General features: G+C 35.3%; 1 protein-coding gene across 1 annotated transcript; it reads right to left on the bottom strand.

The window, feature by feature from the left end:
* Window positions 1–3,587: 3,587 nt before the first annotated feature.
* On the bottom strand, window positions 3,588–12,709 carry TMED7 (transmembrane p24 trafficking protein 7). The gene is made up of 4 exons (XM_070938727.1): window positions 12,636–12,709; window positions 12,285–12,511; window positions 7,722–7,967; window positions 3,588–6,555 (listed from the first exon to the last, which is right to left on the bottom strand). Exons 2-4 carry the CDS (start codon window positions 12,468–12,470, stop codon window positions 6,319–6,321), a joined length of 669 nt encoding a protein of 222 aa, XP_070794828.1. The 5' UTR covers window positions 12,471–12,511; window positions 12,636–12,709; the 3' UTR covers window positions 3,588–6,318.
* Window positions 12,710–16,731: the final 4,022 nt, after the last annotated feature.

The raw sequence follows: 16,731 nt of genomic DNA, 5'->3' as shown, positions 1-16,731 counted from the left end.
GAGGACAATCTTCCCCAATACCCAATTCAAGCCTCAATTAGGGCGTTCAGGTCCGGCTGGAAACAGAATCTGCCGACGGCCGACCAGGTCGAAGTCATCGGTTTAAACTTGCCGGGAGCGCTCTTGACGTCGTCTCTGGTCCTCGCCGGTTTTTTCCGTACGCCGTTGGTGAAGGCCGCCAAACCACAAGGGGGTTGGCTGTATGGGGGGGCCAAATGTGGCAACCTTGAAGGAAAACTTTGCCTTCAAGCCCCACGTTCGTTGGGCGCCAGAAATGTAAGGTCCGGCTATACGCTTAAGCTCTCAGTGAACCAAAAAGAAAGACTTAAACGGAGGCTTGAATAAGAATCAACATTTAATCTTTGATCAAAGACAAAAGGCTGGGTAAAACCATTCCAAACACATACAAAGAGATATGTATATGGGAGGGTTCACATCTTCAGAGATGTAACCACGTTTTATACCTTTAAAGCATCAGTTAGATCCCCAATTCTGGCCCCTTAATTTATGTTTGTGTATTCTTTGTTGCCCTGCAAAGGAATCTAAACTTCCAATTAGTCTTATCTTTGTTTACTTAATTGGCCACTTAGCCCCTGGCTCCTGAAGACCAGATCTTATCCAGATCAGGCATAAATTAGGATTGAGATGTAAATTACCCCTTTGTTGATGGCTGGAGTTCCAACAGGTACATACCATGTTTTTAGGTGGCACAGAAAGAGATTGATATGAGCAGGTCAAATGGCAGGGACATACGTTTGACAAATATCAGATACATTTCAGAGGCCTAATGACAATATGTTTGTAACAGAAAGGAATAATATATGTGATACAAAAGCACAATATATATGTTACAGGAACCTAATGATTACAGAATAACAAGCTTTTACTAAATCTAGTATATCAGTATTTTATATTCTATATTATTGTTTCCCTACAATAACAAATGTTATATAAGTAAAAATGGATGAGGCATTATTCAAAAGTCAAAACTCTTATTCAAAAGATAAGTTCTTGTCATACCTTTGCCACATTTTGCTTTGATATACATGTAGATTTGGGATCAGCAAAATAAAAAAAAAACACTTAAGCCTACTGTTCAAATTTGGAGACAGAAAAAGCCTCAGATTTACAACCTAAAATTACAGATATATTTACTTTCGGTATGAGCTGGCTTCTTAGTGATGAAATGGAAATTCTGATCAATATTATTTCATTTACTTAAAGTTCAATTATTTGCTTAAAACCTATGCTGAATGTTTTCTTGTATGCAACATGTTTGTTTTCCTTTTTCCATATATGAAAGCATTGTTTTTCCAAAAAAAGGAAATAAAATCCCCCCCCACCCCATTTATAGCTAAGGTAACTATGGGTAAAATGGCATTGTAAACTACTAATGAATTTTTGGTTGGCTTTCAACAACCAAAAATTGTGGCTTATTACAGCATTCAATTGTGGCTGATATGGCAATTAGTGATTTTTAAAAATCAGAACTTTAGTTCTTAGAAGTTTACAAAGTGCAAAATGCACTTTGTAAACCAAAATGGTTTTTGGTTCTGGTACAGGATAAGTCACAAATCCTTTTTACACTGTAATGCATGAAAGATAAAATGGCAGCATGTATGTTTCTTAACTGAACCTTTTTGCTTAGTGTGTCATTTACATAGCCTTATAAATATGAATTTTCATTTAGAAAACTGAAATTAGACACGCTTCAAATTCCAGAGATCAAACATTACAATAAATTATGGTTTATGAATTATAAATGGCTCATTCACAGCCAGTTGAAATATATGTTGAATCATAAACCATGATTTACAAACCACAGTTGTTAAATTCAAACATTTGCTGAAAGTAAATCAATCACTTTATGGATTAATGGAAGTTGGAAAGTAATTAATTGGTTTTAGAGTTCTTAGCATGCTCTTTAATCATAATACTCCAAACTGAGTTTGTAAAGTGTATGAATTTTTTTCATATATTAAAAGAGAGAACTCTTTTAATATAACTTGTACACAGCACGTAGGGATGGCAGGTAAAAACAGTGGGACACTGAATAGCATTTGGCAAAAATGCAAGAAAGTAAATGGGACATCATAATGCAGTGCATGATAGTAATTTCGATGTGTTCTTAAAATTCAGCATTTGATAATTAGTTTATCTGTATGAACATGAAAACTGAAAATTCTGCAGTTAGCCCCCCTCCCCCCATTAAATTGCTCTTTATTAAAAGTTTTCCCATCAGATGTGTTGAAGTTTTGCAAAACTCTTAAACAGCACTTTTATCATTTCAACATACCTGAAAAGGCAAGGGAAGGCTGGATTAGAAACTAACACTACAGTTTGATAGGGATATTCTTTTCAAAGTTGCTCTTATGGTCTAGATGACCCAGTTAGCATACTAAGGACATTCATTTTCTGTATTCCTACTAACGGGTTTGTATTAGGCCTTTCACTGATTTCTTTTATTTACAAATGCTCTCTTTCCCCATAAGCTTTCCTCACAATTTTACAAAGTAGTTCTCAATTTATTTATTGTAACTATTTTCTCTCCCATCTTCCCCAAGTTTCTTCAGTTGTGTTAACACAGTACTTGATTCTCAAATTATTTTTGGAATATTTACCAAGTCATGTGATTTCCAGAAGAGGAAACAAAAAATTTCCACTGCATCATTTTTTTCTAGTAGTTTTTTTCCCTGTGTTTCTTCTTCCGCTTGCGCTATCAAGTCTCTTCCCCTTTCCTTGCAGTGTTGTAATCTGAGATAATAAATCTGTAGTCAGAAACTCATTTTAGTCACCGGACTTCCAGTTTGTAATAATCACAAACTTCTCCAGTCTAGTGCCCTCTATGATATGCTTGTGAATTGCAATTACCTTTCTAGTTCACTTAAATGTATGTGTGTATATGCAAACACAGAAATATATGCTTGTATCCTGATTATGAAAAGAGGGAAAATTATTGTGGTCTTGAATTGAATGACAAATGATTATCTTAAGCTTCTTGCCACAAAGGAATCATTAGGATTGATTTGTAAAATTCTACAAGCAATTACAACAGGTGAAAAATAGGTGTAAAGGAAAAAAGTGAAGAACATTAGTCAGGTCTTAATATATTTGTGTCTGAGCATGTGTAATAAATGTATATCTTAAAACAAAATCTAAACATACCCAGAGAGTTGGATTGATCAATAACTTCAGTAAATTCAAAGTATCCTGAGATTTGCAACTATCTGACAAATTATTAAAGGAGAAGGGAGGGAAACTGGATGTTGTGGGTATTGCTATCCAAGTTATGCTGAATGCTGTCTTATGAAAAAACAAGTGATTGACAATCAGTTATATTCATTTATCTATATTTATAATTAAATTATGTGGCAATCTCAGTTTATGGAAGTACGTTTTACAATAGTAATCTAAACCAGAAACCTTTTCTGAGAATTTGTAAAGACTGTGTTGTTCTTCAGCATTGCCTTTGATTCTAAAACTAAGAATAATTTTAAAGTCCAAATCTAAAGAAAAATGGCAACTTCTAAGAGAATTTTACAATTGTTGTCATAACACAAGTCTCTAAATAATAACCACTCAGCAGAATCTTATATTAACTTTATTATTTCATGTATAATTTCACAGGGCTGTTTTTTGTCTTACTGACACTAAACAAAAGTTTTTTTTAATCAAGAACTGGATACATCATATTATACATATATATGGACTTCAAGAAAATGAAATAAAAAAACCTGGAACCATGATATAGTTAAACTGTATTTTAATTATATATATCTGACAAAGTCTTTGTCTGAATAATTGTTATGACCAAATTGTGTTTACAGACATTTTGAAACTTGCTTTGGAATTTGCTTTTGTTTATTAACCACTGCTAATAATGATGTATGTTAAAACCAATTGTGGCAACTTTCTGAAATATGAGAAAAGAACATTGAAAAAAATATAAACTGCAGAAAGATACAAGATAATTTAGACAGAACCCAAATACCAGTAGTTAAGTCACTGTCCCAAACCCTATCCTACAAAAAGAACGGTCAAATATTATTATAAATTAAGGAATTAGATGCAAAATTTATACAATGTGCCTAAAATAAGTATGATTGGACTGAAATAATGCATGGCAAATACCTAGAACTTTGAAAAATAGTATTTATAGCCATATTGGCAAGTCATCAAATATGCATTTTTATCCTTGAATTACATCCTGTCAACTGTCTGTTACAAATTCAGAAATTAGGCCATGGTTATGAGCCTTTTCTCTATCATATATGTAACCAGCTTGATACAGATGGCCAAACTTTGGAATGAAAAAAAGTAAAACTAAAGAAACTCTCAGTGACCTGTTTACAAAAAAAAGTATACAACTTTAATCTGAACAGCTAGGCCCTTATGAGACTTTCTCAGATTTATAGCCAAATACCACTTCTGTCAATCTTTGTTTTACAGGATTTCTACGGGTCTCTCGTATATGAATCATTAAAAGGAATGGAAGGGTGAAGCACATCATCCTAAAATTGTTTAATTACCCTGTTTTCACAAATGGCATGTAGGTGACCTTTACCAGAAACAACAAGTACGTTCAATAAATTTATTTTCTGCAAACTCAAGTAAAAGACCAAGCACATTCTACAGCAAGCTATTGCAGAATGTTAAAACAAATACAGCACTGGAATATTCCCCATCTCTAAACACATCAATGTTCTATTTTCTAAAAAGCCACATCCACAAACTAAGGCCTAAAAATATTAGGCATTTTTAGTATCGTCAGTTAGTCAGACTCCATAACAGAGCACCTCTCATCCTTTTACAGCACAGTAACGTAGCTCATACAGAAAAAAATGTAAAATGTGCTTACAGAATATCTACAAAGAAATGGGGAGAAATGGGTCAATTCTCTGCACAAAAGTACTATAAAATATCAAGCTTATTTTAGTGAGTGTTAACCCTTAAGCATAGTGGTATTCATATTTTTACAACCACTACAACTTCATCCTCTCAGACAAGCCTTATTATCCACTTAGAAGATGCAGTTTTACTATGAGATTTCTCTTTCCTTTAATGTGTATGGTTATGGTGGTAATGTTAATTTCTGTTGGGTATTCTGAAATAACAGTGTGCAATCTTAAAAACCCACAAAAGCATTTGGGATATTAGAAAGCAGGTATAATAGAACAAGCAATTATATAGCAAAATCCCTCATTCTCCCAAATCTTGTAAGCTACTTCAAAAAGTAACCTCTTAGCATAAAGCTGGTAGGATAGGGCAATACAGTACTGTAAGCACACACGAGAAACTGTCCCCATCAATATAGAATGTTTAATCAGCAAATTAAATCACATACATCCAGCATCTGCATACATTGCTTAATAAATCAATTATTTAGATCAAAATACTCAAGCCACTTATGGCAATGCAATTCTTTATTTAACATGGTAGTCTCCAGATCTCTTGGATTGTAATTCCCATGTTACTGTCTTTAAAATTTATGGGAATTATAGTTACAAATATCTAAAGGGCATAGAGTTGAACAGCTCTGATTTAATATTAAAAAGACTACAAGGCTAAATTTTAGCTGCAAGATACTTAAATCAGTGCATTTTTGCTTAGTCCTATCAAGTGAAAGTGAAAACATCAGATTTCTAAAATTTAGATGGTTTGTGTCAAAGCAGCTGTTTTAGTTCTCAAGACAGCAACAACAGCAATCCTCAAAGACTCAGCTTCAAGAATTAGAAGGCATTTCCCCCATTATTTAATTTAAAAATCAAAATGCAAAAACGATAACCTTCTTTCAATGCACAGAAAATTGTTTTTTTTTCCAGGACTCTAAAATCGGTACAGTAAAATAATATATATATATCTATATACACCCCAAAAAAATGATTCAAGACCCTAGAATTTCCAGACACTCAAAACAGTGCATTACAAGACTTTGAGACTACTGTTAATGATGTGTTTTTGTTTTCATTTCAATACTTCAACTTGCAAGGTCTGACTTCTTTTTCATTCATAAGGACAATCTTTTAATTAACTACTTAAAGGATTTTCTTAAAGAACTATGTACTTACAAACAAGTCTCATTTTTTTTAAAAAAATAGCAATTATTAGATTTCTCAGCAGATGTGAAAGAAAATCCCAATATATAACAAATAAAAGGCCGTCTTTTTTTTTTTTCTGTGACAGCTTTTGGAAGTATGAATTTCATAACTTTGAAGTGAAAAGGCTAAAGGTATTTAAAAGTTCCCTGTACTTAATTGTTCTTTAACTAGAAATCATTCAAATAATAATATATTTTTCAAACAATGGATTTAAAGCCTGTTATGATCCAACACGAGTTGTAGTGGTTCTTTTGTCAGAGAAGAAGCTTTTGAGAAGAAATACCTGCCCAATGCTAACTACAAGTAGAATGATGGCTTCACCTATTGACCAATAAGCCACTCGCGTGTTTAAGTCTTCTGCTCTGCTACGGCCCTGTGCTTCCCTCAGTCGAAAATGTGTCTGATAATCAATGACGGATTTTAGAGCTTCATGAATTGAAACACACGCTGACTCCATCTAGAGACAGAAACATAGAGTACTAATTAGTAAAACAATGGAATCTAATAACTATTAATAAAGTAGAAATAGAGTCTATGGAAAAACTTTAAACCATATTTTATCATAGCATGTTATGTAGAGTTTTACAAAAATCAAAAGGATTATGTTCTTCAGAATCACATTATTGTAATACAGCATTAATCTAGTTGTACATTTGATCAGAATAAAAATAACAAATTCTAAAAATATTTCTTTAATGAGAGAGTAATCACCAAGTCTTTCTCTCCATACAGAAACTGTTGTCAGTTAGCAACAAGAATCTCAGAACTTGATGCAAATTATATATTGAAAGCTTTTCAATTTAAACTCTAATATTTAGTAATTTTATCACAGAGATCCAAAAATGAAACATGCATACGTATAATGAACTCTATAATCATATGAACTATTTGCTCAACTCTTCTAACCTCTTTCCCCTGAATAACTGAGGAGATTCCTTCCAATCCTCTAAAATGTAGTTTGGAAATGGAATGATATGAGAAAGGATTGAGCCCATCTCTGTACTACTGACAAAAGCTGTTCCACTGATAGAAATACTTTACTTAAGCAGCAGTTTCAAAGTCCCTGATCAACATTGATGGATGCTTTAAGTTGCAGTTAACAATAACTGGATGTTTGCAGGTCTTCCTATTGGACAACAGTAAAAACCATATGCTTTAGGGAGTGTTTTGCACAATAATAGCCAAGGCTTTGGTTATTCACTTCTTTGTTCCTTCTCAGGGGACAGTTGGTACTAAAGTGCTCCATATTAGAAGCTGCAGAAATCTGATGTTTTCATCTGCCTTCTTATCCCACATTTCATTCAAGTTAGCACTTTCTATTTCACCTTTCATGTTTGCAAATTGGAAAAAAACCCGAATTGTTTATTGTAATGGAATTTAAAATTCAGAGGTCTTTACAAACTACTCAAGCAATATCAAGTTGCAATTTACAATATTAATACACAAACATTTACTTCTGTAAATGAAAAGATGACAAATGCCATATCAGGAGAATGTCACTTAATTAACTGGCCATATGGTCATGCTATTAGACAAAATAAAATTTCTGAAGTTCTATAAACTGGTTCTAGTATATTTTAGGATGAAGACAGCACATTACTGTGTATTCAGAATTCATCATACCTGAGTGAGTGCAGTGACTCTGTTTTCACTAGGAAAGAGAGGTGGGTCATCTCCAACTTGGAAGTCAAAGTATACTGTTTTGTGTGTGAAAGTTGAAAACTCATTGCTGAAACAAAACTTGTATGTTCCATTTCTAGATGCAGTAAAGGTAAAACTATCATACTGTTTCTTCATTTCTTTATATAGCACAATCCCATCTGGATCTTCTAAGCGACAGTCGACATCATAGTGTCCTCCAGTAATCACCTGTGGAATAAAGAAAACTGGTATTCGGAACACTGATATTATTCTTATCAGTTAAAGAAGTATCTTTACAAAGCAAATATACTAAACAGCACATTGTTAAAAACTTCAGCAAGGGAAATTAAATATACTGCAAGCACAACTAAGTCAAAGGCAACTTAAAACATGTTGTTGCATTTCACATATTTTTGCACCTTGTAGTAACTGTTTGGACCAAATAATAATTGAAAAATAACCATAAAAGTTATCAAGTTAACATAAAAACACATCACTTAAGGATAACTCTCTTCCAATTGTGTAACAGTTATTAAAACCATTAAAGCCACATTTTTGAACTTCTTAGTACTATAAATAAAATCCTATGTAATATCCCAAACTAGATGTGTGTTTAGTAAAGACTGACGAAGGCTTTACATTTTAGCAAAAGAAAAAAGAAGAGGATGACCAGCAAGGTATAGTTTCCATTACAACACCTGCTAGAAGACATGAAAAACCAAATGGGTGACAGATGATCCTGGAAAAATCCTATCTATGAAGTCACTAAGAATTGAAACTGACCTGACAGCATGTAATAAATGAAAAATACAAAAGAAAAGGTGAATGTTAAAACCTGCAGCACTCCTGAAAAAGTTCTTCATTCTCTAAATTGAGGAAGCTTGTTCATCTTGTACTTATACAAACACAATCTCTATGTATAATCAACAGACCTTACTAAAAGATAAACTTACATGAATAGAGGGTTCCTTTCCATTTTTGGAAAGCTTTTGGCTTAGTAAGGAGCTATTGTTATGAAAAAATAGGGCAACTTTTGCTATTTCACTAGAATTCATTAACCTTTAAAAATATGATACGAAAAGTCACTAGGCCTACAAAATAATTAAGAGTAAAGGGATCAGCAGCTGGAGGTAAAAACAGACAAGGTTATCTCCATATCAATTATGAGAAGATTTACTACAACTCCATGAAATAGAAACAAAATCCATGCCATTGTAGTTTGTAACAATGCTCTGGTAACACTGAAGATTGAGATTAAAGTGTTGTGGAGTAATGTTTTATATCAAGTTCAAAATATATTGGACAAGGTTTTTAAAAAATAGATTATGTTCATTAAGTATTTTCTTCATCTTAAGTATACTTGGATGAATGAATACAATTCATTCTATTCTAAATAAGCTATTCACAAATAATCCATGCTGAAACCAAGAGAATCTATGTCAATATTCATTACCTACTGCTGACAGCTGAACAAGTAGCACCAGTGTTACAAAGTCTGAAATTTAGACACCAGAAACAGTAGCTAGCATTTTTGGAAATCCTGCAAGTAAGAGTGCCTTTTAGATTACTGCAGTTTGGATTTCAGGATAGAGCTGTAGATACAAATTGCTCATAATCATGACGTTCCATTCTATTCACTCATTCTTGGTTTCATAGTCCTTCTCTGAAACAGTCAGTTGGTATTCCTTTCCTATTAAGAATGCTGTGTCTAATGAAGGTTATTTTTTCTTACCAAGTCCTAGCCAATTTATTTGCAACAGAATTTCTTCTTCCCTGTGGTACTCCACTTCTCTGAGCTGCACTAAGATTCATATTCTAAGTAGATGGGCGCATGCAAGTCTTTTTCAGTAGCAGAATTACAAATATGAAACTTTCCAAATATGAAACTCTCCATGTTTCACTTTTTGAAGTAGTTAAATAGTCGTATACAATTGAGATTGTAATTTTACATATTTGATGTTTTAATTTTAATAATGCCATTAAGTTTTATTTTATGGCAGACAGATAGGCGGAACATTTTTCTACTTACCTGGTTAAGAGAAAATGCACTTTAACATGCAATAAATGAATATAAACACTAACAAAGAAATATTATTCATGTATAAAAGCAAGGATAAACATTAGATCAATGAATCTCTGCCATATAAACATAGGAAACATTGTGGTCAGTATTTTGGGAAAGTAATAAAAGAAAATTAATTCTATTCTCAAAATCCTTATAAATCTCTTGTATCAGAATTTCAGATAAAATTCCCTAATAAGAAACTTAATATCAAGTAATAGCACAGTTCCCATAAAAAATAATGTAATGGCAAGAGGATCAATGTTAGGGAGGCTCCCAAAAAAAGGGATCATCCAATTTCAGATAGAAATATGGGAAGCACAGCCAGCATTATTGGTAAGCATTTTATTCCTAGTATTCTACTGGAGGAAATGTTGTTCTCTGCATAAAGAGTCAATTAACAATAAAATAAATGATATCTATTCAAAATATTGTCCTGAATTCCCACATGTAGGTATCACCAAGAATACCAGCCAACTGTCTACCCGAATACCATAATAGGTTGAGAAATGCAGGACTGAAAAGCACCTAGTCATAAGACACTAAGTCTTTTAACTAATTATAACTGTTATACTCTTGTTTTTCAATATATACCTAGTAATTTTTATGGTAATATATTTGGTAAAATAATGAATGTACGCTTATATTCAGTTTATGTAGGAATAGAATAGAATAGAATAGAATAGAATAGAAAATAGAATAGAATAGAATAGAATAGAATAGAATAGAATAGAATAGAATAGAATAGAATTCTTTATTGGCCAAGTGTGATTGGACACACAAGGAATTTGTCTTAGGTGATGTTCAGTATCTTGAGTCCTAAAAATATGGTTTCCTGAGATTGCAGCTAATGCTATAGATAAAATTACAGTTTATTTTTATCATCACTCCTTTGTACCAAAATCTGTTAAACATCTTACTCCATGGAGTCGGTTTTCAAATATTTACTATTTCAATTTGTTTTCCTAAATCTTGTTAATATAAAACATTATCTGAAGTCATTCTGTTAAATGACAATAACTCTCATAATATTTGGTCCTGACACTAGGACTAAAAGATGGCAGCATAGTTGGGAATAGCATTCAACATCTCACTGAATAGAAAATGAGGAAGTAGACAGCAAGATAAGATAATGTTGCTAAATCGGACGCTGTTATATAGTTTCTTAAGATCAGTGAAGCCAAACTGATTACATAAAAATAGTACTTCCTCTGTTTCTGTTGAATAATGAGATGAATCATCATTCAAGTTGTATAGCAAATAAATATATTCTTCATATTTTAGACAGCATATGGTCCATGCCTTTTAATCTCCATACAGCACAACTCCATTTCATATTCTAGAAAGATAATCATATAATACATTTGTCTACAGAGCTTATAATCTATTTTTTTAAAATAGGAATGTACACGGAACCTTGCTTTCAATGGAGATGTTGATTTGATCGCACACAAAAAGTGCTGTTGGCAGAACTGCCTTATTCATTTTCAGAATGAACTTCTTGCTGCTGATATATGCATCTTCTATGTACTGATGGTACATATTGTACATACAATGCAAATTTGAGCTTATACAGCCAATTTATTTTCATTTTCTCCTTTTAAGTGAAAACCATACAATTTCACTTTCACACATTGCACAAAACAGACATTTAACAAGCCTGATGGTTTGAAAAAAAAAAATAATGCCAATTATGCCCATACACCGGTCACCAGTTTCACCATACTGCTGCAAGCAATAGGTGGCAGCTCCACATACAACTACCAAGATAACACTAGCAAAACAGCAGGAATAGTTTTGCGTGTGTTTAAAACCACACCCAGCACAGGTATACAATAGCACTAGCAATTGCACTTAGACTTATTATTAGAATATAATAATATATATTTTGCACGTACCTTCCGCCGTGAGCTTAAGACCTGGCTGTTTAAACGCCCTAGCCAGGACTGATCGGGTCTACTGTTTTAAATTGGTTTTTAGTCTGTTTTAGTCTGTTTTAATTTGTATTTATTGGGATTGTTTCGTTTGATGTGAGCCGCCTTGAGTCCTTGGAGAGAGGGCGGCATATAAATCCAAATAATAATAATAATAATAATAATAATAATAATAATAATAATAATAATAATAATAATAAGGCTCAAAACTAAAAGGTCCATGACACATAGGACAGATCAGAAGCCTGGGGGGCAAGAAGACGAATATCTGTACTAAAAGGAAGGCCAGTTAGGTGAGAGTTATCAATGGGGCGTGTCTGAACGTGGCACTCGCAATCTTTAAGTGGGTCTTTGCAGTATATTCTGCTACTGTTTCCAGACAATCCTCTCCTCCCGCCGCCTTTTCAGTCCTGTTTGCCACACACACTATTAAAGGGGCCGCTTCCAACCCCATTTCCTGCCCAACCAACTGAAACCGTGCAGAAGCGTAAGGAGGATTGTCCTGCCCCTGCCTATGTGGCGCCGCGAAAGGGACGGTGATCTCCTTACCTGAAATTCCAGGGTACACTTGGTGCCCTGCACGATCTCCTCATAGAAGCACTGCTTGGCATTATCGGGCAATTCGAAGGTGATCTCCGAGGCGCGCACCGACCCGCTGAGCTGCAGCAACAGCAACAGCCCCGCCGCCAACCAGCCTGCGGAGGCACCAGGGCCTTGCCAGCGCCGCAGCGACATCTCCGAGACCGGGGCTCGAACTACAAGCACGGAAGGCGAAGCTGAGGTGGAAGAAGAAATGAGCAAAATGAGCGCCGAGGCGAGAAGGGTCAGATCGCCAGCCCCGTCCACGCAATCGGGGAGGAAGGGGCTCCTTGAAGCGGGTGGAGGGGAAAACACCCTTACCTGCCAGGTAGCTCAAGGCGCGCCGGCTTTCACCTGCGGCGTGGCCGTACGAGAAAGGGGAGGGCGAAAAACGGAAGAGGTGATCCGGAAGTGAACGGATTCTAGTTTAAAGACGAGAGCGAAGAACTTCCGGGAGGAATCATTTGTAGACGTGGTGTTCGCTGAGGAGAGTTAGGCGGTGTTGTAGAAAGGAATGGGCGGAAATGAGACAAAGGGGTGGGCGTGGTCTAAGGTACTATTGGTCCTGCGAGGAGAGATGGGCGGCGGGAGCGGGTGGGTGGAAACAAGTGTTGCTAGGTGACAGTGGTTACGAAGCAAGCCGGCTTTTCCTGTTCTCCGGTTAGCCGGAAGTACCAGCCGTTATAGAACCAGGGAATGGTGGGAATGGCTGCCCCCCCCTTCCAAGGTTCGGATGGCGCCAATTCCGTTGCCTTCCAGTCGCTCGCGCGCGCACACACACCCAAACCCCCGCGTGCGCTAACTAGACCAGGGTGATAGATGAGTTTCGGGCTAAAGTTGAATTTTAGTATTGCCAACCTCAATTAAGTGTTGATAGCACTAGCGCTTAGACTTCTGTACCGCTTCACAGTGCTTTTACAGCCCTCTCTAAGCAATTTACAGAGTCAGCATATTGCACCCAACTATCTGGGTCCTCATTTTACCGACCTTGGAAGGCTGAGTCAACCTTGAGCCAGTGAGACTCGAACTGCCAAATTGCAGGCAGCCGGCAGGCCGTAGCCGGCACTACTGCATTCTAACCACTGTGCCACCATAGCTCTTAGATGCTGGTTTTGCACTCTCGTTTTGATCTCTTATGTATTTTGGTTATTTTGATATTTTCTGATTTTTATCATGCCAAGGCCAGAAGGATCAAAGAAAGAAATCCACTTGATGTTGTCAGGATTGAGCCTCTGTTCCAGAGATGAAATCCAGCAGGTTCTGACAGGTTCTGAAGAACTGGTAGCGGAAATTTTGAGTAGTTCAGAGAACCAGTAGCAGAAATTTTGAGTATTTCGGAGAACTGGCAAATACCACCTCTGGCTGGTCCCAGAATGTGGTGAGAATGGAGATTTTGCAGTATCCTTCCCCTGCCACACCCACCAAGCCACACCCATTAAGCCACGCTCACAGAACCAGTAGTAAAAAAAACTTTGAATTTCACCACTGCTCTCTTCCTCAGGCCTTCTGGCATTGCTGGGACTTTGATGGCTCACTTAGTCTTTCCCTGAGATTGCATCTTCTCACCCAATGGTTACATATAGATAGGAGAGAGAAAAGTGGAGAGAGAATCCAGCTCTGCAGCACTTTATTGTACAAGTGACCAGCTGCGGACATGACCTCTCTCCCCCTCTCAACGCTGATTGAAACCGACCACAAATAAAGAACTACACAAAACGGTATCTGCCATCCCAGTTCCTTAAGCCAGCCCAATCAAATTCTCTCTTTGATGGTATTGAAAGCTAAGGAGAGATCAAGGAACATACAGAGTTATAATCAAAAATTTGTTTTCAAGTTGAATTAAATTTTATGTCATGTTTACTTTTAAATTCAAAGTTGTTGGACATCAAAGCACAGTGACAGAACTTTGACATTTTTCTGGAGAAAGAACTATACTTTCCAATAGGAAGTGTAAGATATCCTTGCACCTGTTACCATTTACAGAACTAATTCGATATACTTTGTGGGAATGTAAGATTTAGTAAAATAGTAGAAAAACAGATGGGAAATGAAATTAGATTTTTAAAATGCATTTCATTCTGTTAATTTATTTTCCAAAGTTGTTGAGCATTACACTTTTCCCACCAAATATGGAAAAACCTAGTCATTGCATTTCCAATAATTTTTAGAAAATCACAGCCCATTTTAGCAATCACCATGTTTGTTTATTCAATTTATGATCATAGACCAAGAAAAATGTACCTTCCAAGTGAAGCGTATTATAAAAAATAGAGAAAAATAACATAACTAAAATTCTTTTCCAGGAATAGTGTACTTATGTTGCTGGATAAAAATGACTTCTGATCTTGAAAGCAATGTAACAGAGTTTGGCCAGTGCCAAAGATTGAATCTTACTGATCCTGCAGCAATAGTTAAACATAGAAACAATCTGTGCCCCTGGAAAGTCTAATAAAAAGAGTATAATATGCCTATTTCTAATATCTTTATACAATATTTATTGTACAATATAACAACTTAAGACTTGAGGATTCCACTGTGTATGACCCACAAGGGTTTAATTGGTCTTTATAAAGGATTCTTTTATGTTTTCCTTTCAGGACATCACAGTATCAGAATGATCTGGAATAAAAAAAATATGAAATTAGACATATGTTTCAGAAAGCTCTGTGGTTTCATATTAAGAGCAGAGCTGCTTAAAAATGGTATTTGGATAAAGAAGCAAAATTGGTTTGACCTTCTATGTCCAATATACACGAATTTACATTTTGCCTACCTGACTATACCTTGGAATGTAGAGGGATTCTCAAGATACCTCTAATGAATGAAGTTGCTTTTCTAGCATCACTATCCAGTTTATGATGCATCACCCAATACAGGCAGTGGTGAAATCCAAATTTTCTTACTACCGGTTCTGTGGGCGTGGCAAAATCTCCATTCCTGCCCCACTCTGGGGCCAGCCAGAGGTGGTATTTGCCGGTTCTCCGAACTACTCAAAATTTCTGATACTGGTTCTCCGAATTGCCCAAAATTTCTACTACCAGTTCTCCAGAACCTGTCAGAACCTACTGGATTTCACCCCTGAATACAAGGTACAGGGCACTTAATCCTATTGGATAGATTTTTTTTAAAGAAGTAGAAGGAAGATTCCACTAATAAGCTTTATTTTTAGGATTCCAGCTTCTCTTTTCAGACCTGTAATCTGAAATAAATTAGACTGAACTATTTCTAAAAAGACAAAATTGCAGTGCAATTCTATGTGAGTATAGCATTCTATATTGCAATTCTATACAATAAATGGGAGAATACTCTAGCCAAGTAAAACGTTATTGTTCTGGAATCTAAATTCAGCATTCATTAACTCAGAATACAGAATAATAGAATAATAGTGGAAAGGACCTTGGAGGCCTTCTAGTCCATGCTCAAGGAAGAGACCCTATATCCTTTCAGACAAGTGGCTGTCCATTTCTTCTTAAAAGCCTCCAGTGATGGAGCACCCACATCTTCTGAAGGCAAGCCAAATAAGATTTTTAACCAATTAGGTTAAAAAGTCATAGTTTCTTTTAACTTACTTGGTTTCTGAGTCATAGTCTACCAGCAATGTATACATAAATAAGGCATGGTGAATGCTAGACTGAACCTATCACCTTGTTCTATGTTTGTCTTTTCCAAGTAAAATGACAGATCCTGACATACAGTAGCTAATTTTCCTAGTGTCTCAATTGGCAAGGTGAAAATAAAAGTTTACCAATTTAACATGAACTAACAGGATTAGGAGAATACATTATTCTGCCACTTTATTCCTTCCCAATTCCATTTAGGATTCTGTTGGAAACCACCATTTAAAAAACATTTATCAAGGGTTAGGGGTAATCTAGAAATATAGACTGATAGTAAAGTACAAATACAAGTCACAATTACATCATAATTCCCTAGAGGGCGCTCTTGAATAAGAATAGTTTTCCAAAGTAAATTCATTTTAATGTCGAAAGGTACATGCATTTATTTAGTTTTGGAGGAGCAAAATTTCTTAAAATTTAACTGTTAAAAATATCTAGTACAGACTGTCTGATCTAAATCCCTCCTATAGCTGACTTTAATAGGAAACGGAAACATGAAAGTTACAAGGTATTAATACATTTTCTGATTTGGGGGTGAGCTTTTGAAGAACCAGAATAAAAAGACCATTACTTTATAGTTTTAAAAATGGGGAAAAGTGGTACACTTGGTTGGAAAATAGAAAAGGGAAAAAGACTAGGGAGTAATTGGAGTTATAGAAACAGAAACAGAAATCACTAACGCAGGCTAACAGTGAACTATAAAGATAGATATAAGAGAAAGACCAAATGAGGAGTCAAAAACACAAATAAGAACATATATTACAGTTGCGATAACCTTGACAAAATGTATATTCAAATTC

The sequence above is a fragment of the Pituophis catenifer genome, unplaced genomic scaffold (genome assembly GCF_029215685.1).
Source record: "Pituophis catenifer annectens isolate HBS135680 unplaced genomic scaffold, rPitCat1.0.hap2 SCAF_2, whole genome shotgun sequence".
NCBI classification, from domain to species: domain Eukaryota; kingdom Metazoa; phylum Chordata; class Lepidosauria; order Squamata; family Colubridae; genus Pituophis; species Pituophis catenifer.
The sequence above is the reverse complement of the archived record's forward strand: the minus strand, read 5'-3'. Positions and strand labels throughout refer to the sequence as shown.

What these genes read in the sequence shown, in the direction of transcription:
- TMED7 (XM_070938727.1), bottom strand. Translation starts at nt 12,470, where the DNA reads ATGTCGCTGCGGCGCTGGCAAGGCCCTGGTGCCTCCGCAGGCTGGTTG. An exon ending in AGTGTACCCTGGAATTTCAG is followed by an intron (nt 7,968 to 12,284) that starts GTAAGGAGATCA and finishes TTTATTCCACAG; the next exon opens with GTGATTACTGGAGGACACTA. An exon ending in GAGTCACTGCACTCACTCAG is followed by an intron (nt 6,556 to 7,721) that starts GTATGATGAATT and finishes TTCTGTCTCTAG; the next exon opens with ATGGAGTCAGCGTGTGTTTC.